Source organism: Protomyctophum parallelum, assembly GCF_964188405.1.
Source record: "Protomyctophum parallelum genome assembly, chromosome: 18".
Classification (NCBI taxonomy): Eukaryota; Metazoa; Chordata; class Actinopteri; order Myctophiformes; family Myctophidae; genus Protomyctophum; species Protomyctophum parallelum.
Window position 1 is genome coordinate 15,964,731 of NC_139716.1, and position 11,667 is coordinate 15,976,397.

Below are 11,667 nucleotides of genomic sequence, written 5' to 3' on the forward strand. Positions count from 1 at the left end.
GTCTCCTGGTGTCACAGATTCCTGTCTCTGGTGTCACAGCTTCCTGTCTCCTGGTGTCACAGCCATAGATATATATAAAGTCTAGATGGCTCAAGGCGGAGTGGAGTCTCTGACGTAAGCTTAGAGTATATATGAATAGAGAAGACAACAGAGTTCTCCTTCCATCCACTTGCATTTAGTTTCTCAAAAGCGCATGAGGCGATTTCACTCCTCCTTCCGGGTAGGAACAGAGAGCATTCTGGGATGGATTGGCCCCAAACACATGAACGCGCTGCCGTTGAACGTGCACGAGCGTGCTGCCGTCGTGAACGTGCACAATGATAGTCAACGGACCAGCGCGTTCATGTGTTTGGGGCCAGGCTGCAATACCTTCATTGGGCCACTATGTCCATTTCGCCTCAGGGTTTCCTCTGGGTGCCGTCTCTATTCATATATTGACGTAGTTCACCCGGCGGCCATCTTGCTTCGGGGCTACAGTACAGAATGTTCAACGGCAGCTCAAACAAAAACAGTCATAACTCGCGGGTTGGTTTATTACAAACGTTGTCGACGTGGCTATGATTCAGGATGCGCATCTGCTTAATTTTGTTTTTTTATATGAACGTCGTATAAAAGCATGTATAAGTATGCGGACGTCTCTCATGTTTATAACAAACCAAACCGTTTGAAAATCGGTTGAAAATTGAGCAAGTTGTGGTTATTTAAAAGTACACGCCCCCCCCCCCCCCCCCCCCCCCCCCCGAGGTAAGATGGCCGCCACGTAGCAACGGCGCTCTCCATTGGCCAGAGCGCGGGTCTAGCGCCATCTAGCTTTCTTATATATATATCTATGGTCACAGCTTCCCGTCTCTGGTGTCACATCTTCCGGGGGAAGCATCCTCCCACCTCCACCACCTCCGGCCACGCTCCATAAATGTTGGTTTTGGGGTCGCTGGTGGCTCGCTGGTTTGGTGGGAAAAAACAAGAAGGAAGACTTTAAGCGTCATTATCAACCCGCTGTGTTCGTTACACGGCTTTCAAAGTGACGTGCCTTATAACCGGAAGTTAGCAATCCTATCATGAGAGGATCGCGGACCACCCGAGGTATTATTTATTTTAACAGGCGACGCGACCGGTGCAAATCGATAAGATACAAAGTCAAACAATAGGATCATGCTATTGCTTTGTTGCTGTGGAGGTTATGATGGTGTCCCTGATGACATCTACAAGTTGAACACCACGACAAAAGCACGTCGGAAACGAACGCAAACAACGGCCGGGAGGTTGTCACAGAGAAACATTAACTGTTTCTGTTCCATCTACGTTTATAAACGTAGCTAGGCTAACGGTACCTACTGCTGCTATCTACGCGTATATTCGTAGACAACCGTTTACTCCATTATATAAACGCGCCGTCCGTCTGTTTTCCTTCCAGCACTGCCCCTCCTCCTACGTCACCACCAGCGATGCGATTTTTTTATCCAGCTCCGTTGAGCCTCCATTATAACCCGATTTTCAAAGCGCCGTATCTCCAAAAGGTTCGAGGGCTGTCCATGGCGCACCTCCGCGCACCCGACGATCGTAAATGATTTGTGAGTTTGTAACCCCCATCGCTGAGAAAATGTGAGTGGTGTGTGTGTGTACTCCCTCACAGAGGCCCCCACCTTCCTGTTTAACCCGGAAGGGAACCAAGCTCCGTAGAGTGGGGGAGCAGACCAAGGGGCCAGTGAGGCACTCCAACGTTGAAGCACTGGGCCCTAGTGGTAAGAGGAAGGACTGCAGGCGGACCCGTGGATTCATGACGAGGAAACCCCTGTGCAGCTGGGCTTTAACATTGAGCGCTCGGTTGCACTTCCGCATTGGACCACCAAAATTTGGTGGTCCAATGCGGAAATGCGCCCAAAAAGGCTGAAATAGACTCGGTGCTCGGGTGCTTCAAAACGCCACTGAGCAACTTCCACTGACATGAATAGCGGAGGGGGGGCGGAGCTTCGCGCCGGATCAGTCTCTATCCTTTTAATACTCTATGGAGCAGACACTAGATGGCGCTAAAGGAGTTTTTAAAGCACACACGCCACCACCGCAGGACTCACCTTCTCGAAGGGGCTCTTCACCCCAGTCCCGGCGCCTCCAGCGAACACCCAGCTGTCCCGGTGCTTCACGGACTTGATCATGGTGCTGCCCAGACCCACCAACATCTCCCGCATCTCATCTGACATCCTGCAGGGGGGGCAGTGATGCAAAAACAGTGTCAATACTGCAATGTAGAAATACGACAATACTATACGAGTCAAAGTCCGGCATTCAGAATTTAGTTGAGTAAAAGTAAAACGTATTATAACTTAAAGGCCACACACGTACCACGCGAGAATTCAGGTCAAAAATACCTTTTTTGTTCCTGTGGCCTAAATGTATATATAGGGCTGAAGTGTGTAATGTATGTTTTGTAATAATAAAACTAACTAAAGTTTTCAAATAAATGTGGTGGTATGTATTGGAAATTGGAAATACTCAAGTAAAGTACAAATAACTCAAAATTGTACTTAAGTAGCCTATACAGCACATAAGAAAATGTACTTAGTTACTTTACACCACCGCCACTGGCCATTTTAAATACTGTGGGAAAATCTCAGAGTGACGGAACGGAACTATACGCACTTTCTCGTCACGTCGTCGAAGGATGCGACCAGAACGATGGTTCCGTTCTGAATAGCCTTGAGGAACGCCAGAACGTTTTCTGTCAGAATGTATGAGAAAACACATCATGATAAACACTAGAGAAACCTCACATATGTCCCTATGAGAAACATTAGAGAAACCTTACATATGTCCCTATGAGAAACACTAGAGAAACCTCACATATGTCCCTATGAGAAACACTAGAGAAACCTCACATATGTCCCTATGAGAAACCTCGCATATGTCCATATGAGAAACACTAGAGAAACCTTACATATGTCCCTATGAGAAACACTAGAGAAACCTCACATATGTCCCTATGAGAAACATTAGAGAAACCTTGCATATGTCCATATGAGAAACACTAGAGAAACCTCACATATGTCCCTATGAGAAACACTAGAGAAACCTTGCATATGTCCATATGAGAAACACTAGAGAAACCTCACATATGTCCCTATGAGAAACACTAGAGAAACCTCACATTATGTCCCTATGAGAAACACTAGAGAAACCTCACATATGTCCATATGAGAAACACTAGAGAAACCTTGCATATGTCCATATGAGAAACACTAGAGAAACCTCACATATGTCCCTATGAGAAACATTAGAGAAACCTTGCATATGTCCCTATGAGAAGCATTAGAGAAACCTCACATATGTCCCTATGAGAAACACTAGAGAAACCTCACATTATGTCCCTATGAGAAACACTAGAGAAACCTCACATATGTCCATATGAGAAACACTAGAGAAACCTTGCATATGTCCATATGAGAAACACTAGAGAAACCTCACATATGTCCCTATGAGAAACATTAGAGAAACCTTGCATATGTCCCTATGAGAAGCATTAGAGAAACCTCACATATGTCCCTATGAGAAACACTAGAGAAACCTCGCACTGGTCCGAAACTGTTGCTTGTCAGAATTCAAATTCTAAACCATCTAAATAATAATAATAATAATAATAATAATAATAATAACACTTTATTTGTATAGCACCTTTCATGACATGAAATGCAGCTCAAAGTGCTTTACAGAACAATGGAGAATAAAAGAAAAGCAAGGCAACGACAAAAAACAAGCAGTAATGCAATACAGTGAGGACATGAATAACAAAACAAAAAAAAAGATCAATTAAAAGCAATGTTGTAGAAGTGGGTCTTGAGCTGAGCTTTAAAAATGTCTACAGAGTCTGCCTGACGAAGGTACAGTGGGAGCTTGTTCTATTCCGACGGCCCGTAGAAGCAAAAAGCTGCTTCCCCGTATTTTTTAGTTGCCATTTTTTTAGGCAAAGCGAGCAGGCCAGCAGTGGAAGACCTTAGGGGCCGGTTTGGGACATATTTAGGCAGGCAGTCATGTAGGTAGGAAGGTGCGAGACCATTGAGAGCTTTATAGACAAGTAAAATAATTTTAAAATCAATCCTAAAAACAACCGAAAGCCAGTGCAGTGATGCCAAAACTGAAGTAATATGTTCTCTCATCTTAGTTCTAGTTAAAACTCTGGCTGCTTGGACAAGTTGTAATCTGTCAGTTGTTTTCTTAGGCAGTCCTGAAAAAAGTGCATTGCAGTAATCAAGCCGAGAAAAAACAAAGCGTGGATTAGCGTTTTTGCATCGTCCAAGGACACATAGGCTCTGATTCGTGCAATATTTCTAAGGTGAAAAAAGGCAATCTTGGTAACATGATTAATGTGTGAATTAAAATTCAATTCAGAATCAATAATAACCCCCAGGTTCTTTACTGTACTGTTACTTTCTACAGTCAGGTTGCCAAGTCTGCTTAATATTGATTCTTTCTGTTCACTAGAACCGATTATGAGAACTTCTGTCTTATCCTCATTTAGCTTGAGAAAGTTCTCACTCATCCAACATCTGATGCTAGACAGACAGGTAACCAGCGGGTCTAAAGCACAGGGATCATCTGGAGCCACAGAAAGATATAGTTGGGTATCATCAGCATAGAAATGAAAATTTACTCCGTGATTGGCAATGAGTTCGCCCAATGGCAGTATGTACAAGGAGAAAAGCAGAGGGCCAAGAATCGAGCCCTGTGGAATACCAGAACTGATGTCGTGTTTGTCTGAGTCAAACTCGGCTAGATTGACAAAGTAACTTCTATTTGATAGGTAGGAGGAAAACCAGGACAGGGCCGTACCAGACAGGCCTATCCAGTGCTCCAGACGCTGTATTAAAATTGAATGATCAATCGTGTCAAATGCAGCCGTTAGATCTAGAAGTAAGAGAACGGATACATGTTTCTTGTCAGCAGACACCCTAAGATCATTCATTACTTTTACAAGTGCTGTTTCTGTACTGTGACCTTTTGTTGTGCACATTATTGTTCTGTAGAAACACATCCAATTGATGAAAGATGCATTTTTCTAAAACCTTGCCCAGAAAGGGTAGATTTGAAATGGGTCGATAGTTACCCAAAACAGAGGGATCAAGATTGTGTTTCTTGAGAAGGGGCTTAACTACAGCAGTCTTCAGTGAGTCTGGGAAGACGCCTGATTGTAGCGAGCTGTTTACAATTTTTAGGATATCTCCAATCACACTGTCTAAGACCTCTTTGAGAAAGGTGGTGGGAATTGTATCCAATGAACAGGAGGGTGATGTCATCTGTGATATGGTTTTGCGGAGTTCGTCTTCATCAATTGCGCAGAACGATAATAGGCTCCCCCTGGAGAGATCTACCCTGGGACCATTAGCTGCTGTTTGAAGGTTTGCGCTAGCAGCAGCACCATTCATAATATCAGCTCTAATGTTAAAAATGTTGTTGTCAAAAAATCATGCAAACTCATTACACTTAGCTTTAGAGGCCGGGAATGACTGCTTGTAGGACTGGGGGGGGGGGGGGGTTAAAAGTCGTTCAATGGTATAAGAATAGGACTCTGGCATTTTTCTTGTTCTCATTAATAATGCCAGAGAAATATGCCTGCCTTGCTAGACGCAAGGCTTTGTTATAGGCGACTGTTGACTTTTTAAGAATCTCTAGGTGGATGGTGAGTTTGTTTTTTCTCCAAGCTCGCTCAGCTCTACGACATTCTTGCTTCAGTGAGCGTGAATGCAGCAGATCCTCAAGCTGAAAAACCATCACTTCGCGCCACATTTGGAGATTTGTGTATTTGCTACTTGCTACTACTACTTTTATGCAACGCTGTTGTATGATCCACTAGGACGTTAATTTACGAAGAAAAAAAAACACAAAAAGCTCAAATATGATGAGAAGCAATGTTACAATGTTACAATGTTCATCTCACTGCATTGAATTAGACCACTAGTAAGCAAACTGGGTCGGGACCCATTTGTGGGTCACGGACAACATTATTTTGTTTTGAATTATTGTTAAAATACTGAATTACACACAAAACAACCTCCTCTGGCTGGTTCTCGTCTTACCTCCAGTGTTCATGTTAAAGGTGGAGATGTTTTCTACTTTTCCATTTTCACCTGGAAAACAATAACAAAACAAATATATATTTTTAGCTTGTGATGACATGGCTGGTGGGGGGGGGGGGGGGGGAAGGATCTTTTCATATCAAGTCATATGTGACCAGATTTGGCCATCGCGCAAATTCCAGCGTTTAACTTAGTTAATAGCACAGGCAGACTCTTCACATACTAGATCATGTCTGAAATAAGTGTCAGAGCTGTAAATATGAGTTACATTCTATGCACTGCTGTCGTATGATCACGTACAGCGGTGCTGTCGTATCACGTACAGCACAGTACGGTAATTTACAAAATATTAAAAAAAGGATATCGTTGCAGAGATTTCTGCAACGATATCCAAGCCCACAAACAAGACGCCTGCATTTCCCGAGGGCTACAGGAGAGGGCAGGCTACTCACCGTTTATCAGCACCACGTTCAGTCCATGTGCCACATTGTTGTACACGTTACTCATGATACTGTAGAGATGAGAGAAACCACGTTATTGTACACATTACTCATGATACTGTGGATATGAGAGAAACCACACCATTGTACACATTACTCATGATACTGTGGAGATGAGATAAACCACGTTATTGTACACATTACTCATGTTACTGTGGATATGAGAGAAACCACACCATTGTACACATTACTCATGATACTGTGGAGATGAGAGAAACCACACCATTGTACACATTACTCATGATACTGTGGAGATGAGATAAACCACGTTATTGTACACATTACTCATGATACTGTGGACTGTAACACTCAGCCCCCCCCCCCCCCCCCCTCATCTAGACTGAGTGGCAACACATTGAGCAGCATGGAGTGTTGGAGTTTGGAAGCGCTCGTTGGAAATCACTCAACCGTCCTGCCGTACCACCTGTTTCTAAATGTCACATAATGCAGGAGGCAGCTAAATGTTGTGTTATTGAAAACAAGCACTTCCAAACTCTGACACTTTAGAAAAATAATCAAATGCAGGTCATTTCTTGACAGAAAGTATAGCTCATAACGTTTCTATGTAATATGGTGGATTTTTATGAAACAAAAACGTTGCAGATAGAAAGAGGATAATTCAAGCTTTTCGTTCAGCTGCAATGTTGGTGAGTTTAACACTGTTTAATGCAATCAGACAGGACTTTTCTGTTGGGATGAATGGGGCTGTCGAGGCCAGAAAGTAGTTTTTTGCCACTCAGTGGGCGTTCCCGCATAACTTCCTGGTACGATGATGTCACGCGCATGCTACTGTATGTACAGTATGTAGCCTACAGTATACTGCATGCGCGTAATGACGAATACGTACGTTTTCCCGTCGAAGCAGATCTTCGGGCCCACGACGTCGGCCGCTCCGCTGCTGATGTGGAACGCAAAGTAGTCGCCGGGACATCGCCGCGACAGGCCGCATTTATGAGGGCTGGAAGGAGCTGGGAGAGCACAATACAGGCCACATTTATGAGGGCTCGCAATACACTGAACTTATCCTAATGAATGCAACCTTATTTTAACCCATTCTGACCTGAGATCAGATTAAAAAAATGTCTTCTACATCCTGACAGTTTTCTGAAAAAGCTACAGTATGTCAGTGGTTCTTCGATTTTTCAATTGAAGAGAAGATATCTGCCATTTTTGAATAGCCAATGCATCAATTGATGGATTGGTTAAAATAACTGTGATAGGGTAGAGTCGCTGCTTCTTCGCCTGGAAAGGAGCCAGCTTAGGTGGTCCGGGGCCTCTCGGGCGTCTCCATATAAGGAGGTCCTCGAGGCATGTCCCACTGGGAGAGACCCCGGGGCATCTGGTTAGGATGCCTCTCAGGCGTCTAAACTAGGGAGGTCCTCGAGGCACGTCCCACTGGGAGGAGACCCCGGGGCATCTGGTTAGGATGCCTCTCAGGCGTCTAAACTAGGGAGGTCCTCGAGGCACGTCCCACTGGGAGGAGACCCCGGGAACGTCTCGGGATCCCCCCTCAGGAGGAAGTTACTAATGTTGCTCTGGAGAGGGAAGTCTGGAGCTCTCAGGTGGAGCTGTTGTCCCTGCGACCCGACTACGGATAAGCGGTTGAAGGATGGATTGTGATGCTGCTAGCTACATTAACTACTTTAGCTGGTTAGCCCCTGGCTGGCGTTGTCAGTCCAGTCCAGGTGCTTGTTCAAAGTGCAAATCGATCAACAGTGTCACGTTTTCAAAATACATCAGTGATTTTGTGCATTTCTGTCCTGAAACTCACGTTCAAACACATTCATAACAACTTAATTAACACTCACTGGTGAAGACTGGTGGTGGCGTTGCGTCAGGAATACCTAGAAGAGAAGAACAAATAAATAGTCAGGTTGTGGTATCATATTAACCCATTTAGGCCTGACGTCGAAATTTTAAAAATGTATTTTAAAAATGTATTTATTTTCCTGAAAAAACTCATGTTTCTATATCAGTGGTTCTCAATATTTCAAAATATGTTGTTCCAGGGACACCCCAGAAGCAAAGATTTGAGTTAAAAACTGAAACTCTGAAATAATATATATTCAAAGATTTCAGGCACATTTTCACGATTTTTCAAAAATAGCAGACCTACAAGTTAGTGCCGCGCTATGAGCTTGTAGATCTGCTATTTTTCAATAGCTAAAGCATAACATAAGTTAAAACACCAAAAGGGGTTCCCGCCTCTGATGTCCTTAGTTAATGCACCTGCACATACACTACATTCTCACAAATCCATACATGCACTACACTACTGATACAACTGACTACTCACACCCCACTCTAAAAGTAAAGTATAATTTATGTTTAATCTAGTTTCAAATAAATACATTTTTGGCAGTTATTTCTGTGTGTCCTCTCCCATATTTGTCATGATTTGAGTCAGGTCATGACACCGCCCAAAATGGGTTAAGCTGTTATGATGCAGGCAAAACTAATGATACAGAAATAATAGGGGTGCAACGATCAGTTCAATATCATTACACTTCTATCTATCGATAAATGTGTGTAATCTGTGTTCATGTCAAGGCGTGGGTTTGTCCATAATGTGTTCAAATAATAATGTCTATGGATTTGCCAGAGAATCACTGTGTTTACTTATTTATATCCATATTCACACATTTTCCCTTCAAAAACCTGCACTATCCACACGTTTCACACAGATTTAATTCATTTGATAAATAGTTTTTGAATTGTATCGCATCGCCATAATGAACCAATATCGTCCATGTATCGTGAATCGTGATACATTATCATATCGCTGTTAAAATGTATCGTTACACCCCTGGTTAGGATGCCTCTGGGGCGTCTCCCTAGGGAGGTCCTCGAGGCACCTCCCACTGGGAGGAGACCCCGGGGCAGACCAAGGATCACGTCCCACTGGGAGGAGACCCCGGGGCATCTGGTTAGGATGCCTCTGGGGCGTCTCCCTATAGGGAGGTCCTCGACGCACGTCCCACTGGGAGGAGACCCCGGGGCAGACAAAGGATCACGTCCCACTGGGAGGAGACCCGGGGGCAGACCAAGGATCACGTCCCACTGGTAGGAGACCCCGGGGCAGACCAAGGATCACGTCCCACTGGGAGGAGACCCCGGGGCAGACCAAGGATCACGTCCCACTGGGAGGAGACCCCGGGGCAGACCAAGGATCACGTCCCACTGGGAGGAGACCCCGGGGCATCTGGTTAGGATGCCTTTCGGGCGTCTCCCTATAGGGAGGTCCTTGAGGCACGTCCCACTGGGAGGAGACGCCGGGGCAGACCAAGGATCACGTCCCACTGGGAGGAGACCCCGGGGCAGACCAAGGATCACGTCCCACTGGGAGGAGACCCCGGGGCAGACCAAGGATCACGTCCCACTGGGAGGAGACCCCCGGGGGGCAGACCAAGGATCACGTCCCACTGGGAGGAGACCCCGGGGGGCAGACCAAGGATCACGTCCCACTGAGAGGAGACTCCGGGGCAGACCAAGGACCACGTCCCACTGGGAGGAGACCCCGGGGGGAGACCAAGGATCACGTCCCACTGGGAGGAGACCCCGGGGCAGACCAAGGATCACGTCCCACTGGGAGGAGACTCCAGGGCAGACCAAGGAGGACCCCCGGGGGGCAGACCAAGGCGCAGTTGGAGACCTTGGAACGTCTCAGGATCCCCCAGGAGGAAGTCACTAATGGAGAGGGAAATCTGGAGCTCTCTGGTGGGGCTGTTGCCCCCGCGACCCGACTATGGATAAGCAGTTGAAGATGGATGGATAGATGTGAAGACGTAGCTCAGGACATACAGTACTCACCCAGAAAGTTCTGGAAGTTCCGTGCGGTGGAGTGAATGTTTGGCGGTCCGACAGAGATCCCCCACGCCACCAGGATGGTAACGACCACAGCGACGAGACACACGATCCCTGACAAGTACGGCACGCACACACGCACGCACCCAAACGCGCACCCACACACACACACACACACACACACACACACACACACACACACACACACACACACATCAGTGGTGGGCAACAGTGAATCCGCCTATAAATTGAAATGAATAACCCCCTTTCGATGAATCATCTCGTTTTCAAAGGGGTCAACAGATGCATCCGTTTCTTTGCATACATTTAGACACAGATTTCACAGACAGTTGCCCAAACAACAAAACAACACAACACAACATACAAGAATACTTACAACAGCAACAACAGCTAAACACAGAGAACTTAAATGGATCAGTGGTTACCTAATAATCTTAGTTAACCCATTTTTGTCGGGAGCATTATGCTATGCTTTATCTATTTTCTGAAAAATCAAAGAGCGACTGACATAGAAACATAGCTTTTTCAGAAAACTGTCAGGATGTAGAAGACATTTTTTAGAATCTGATCAAAACTTAACTTAAATAATAATCACTATTATGGGTCCATAAAACATTTATTCAGCCCTTTTGAATGCATTAATTGCATACACTATTCGGTGATATATTTTCTGCCTATTGGGGCCGAAACCGAACATTTTCTGCGGCTGAATATTCGGGGCATCACTAGTTAAAAGAGTATGTTTATACAGAGTAAGTACAGAATAAATAATCTCTCAATCACCGGGTAATGACTGTGACACAGTCCTGTATCTGAAAGGTCAGAAGGTCAGTCCTTGCAACCACAATGTTTCCAGCCAGACAGGTCTAGTCCAGAATGCCACTTAAGCACTATAAATACTTTGTTGTACAACAAATAGCAAAGATTGTTGACCTACAAGCTTGTAGATGTTTGGAAAATTTGAAAGATTTAGAAAGCTTTTGCCTGTAATGCCATGTTGAAAGTGGTTACCACTTAACATACCTACACCCACACAGTATCATTGGTATGAAGTGTAACTGAATATCGCTGTTTTAGTATCCTCACTTAACCCATTAACCTGAGTTTGATTCTACAAATGTTATATTATGGTTATGGCAAAACTTAACTTAAATAATAATCACTATTATGGATCCATAAAACATTTATTCAGCTCTTTGAACGCATTAATTGCATACACTATTCGGTGATATATTTTCTGCCTATTTGGGCCGAAACCGAATAGGCCGAAAATGCAT

The 11,667-nt window shown here is 44.8% G+C and overlaps 1 protein-coding gene across 1 annotated transcript; it reads right to left on the bottom strand.

Annotated features, from left to right (window-relative positions):
* Positions 1 to 816: 816 nt before the first annotated feature.
* Positions 817 to 10,490, bottom strand: LOC310875991 (protein FAM3C-like; the record flags this gene model as incomplete). The annotated part of the gene is made up of 8 exons (XM_083789440.1): positions 817 to 942; positions 2,073 to 2,199; positions 2,638 to 2,716; positions 6,066 to 6,116; positions 6,518 to 6,576; positions 7,413 to 7,533; positions 8,374 to 8,409; positions 10,376 to 10,490. Coding segments are annotated over 8 exons (675 nt in total), but the record flags the coding sequence as incomplete, so codon positions are not given.
* Between the last annotated feature and the right edge of the window lie 1,177 nt (positions 10,491 to 11,667).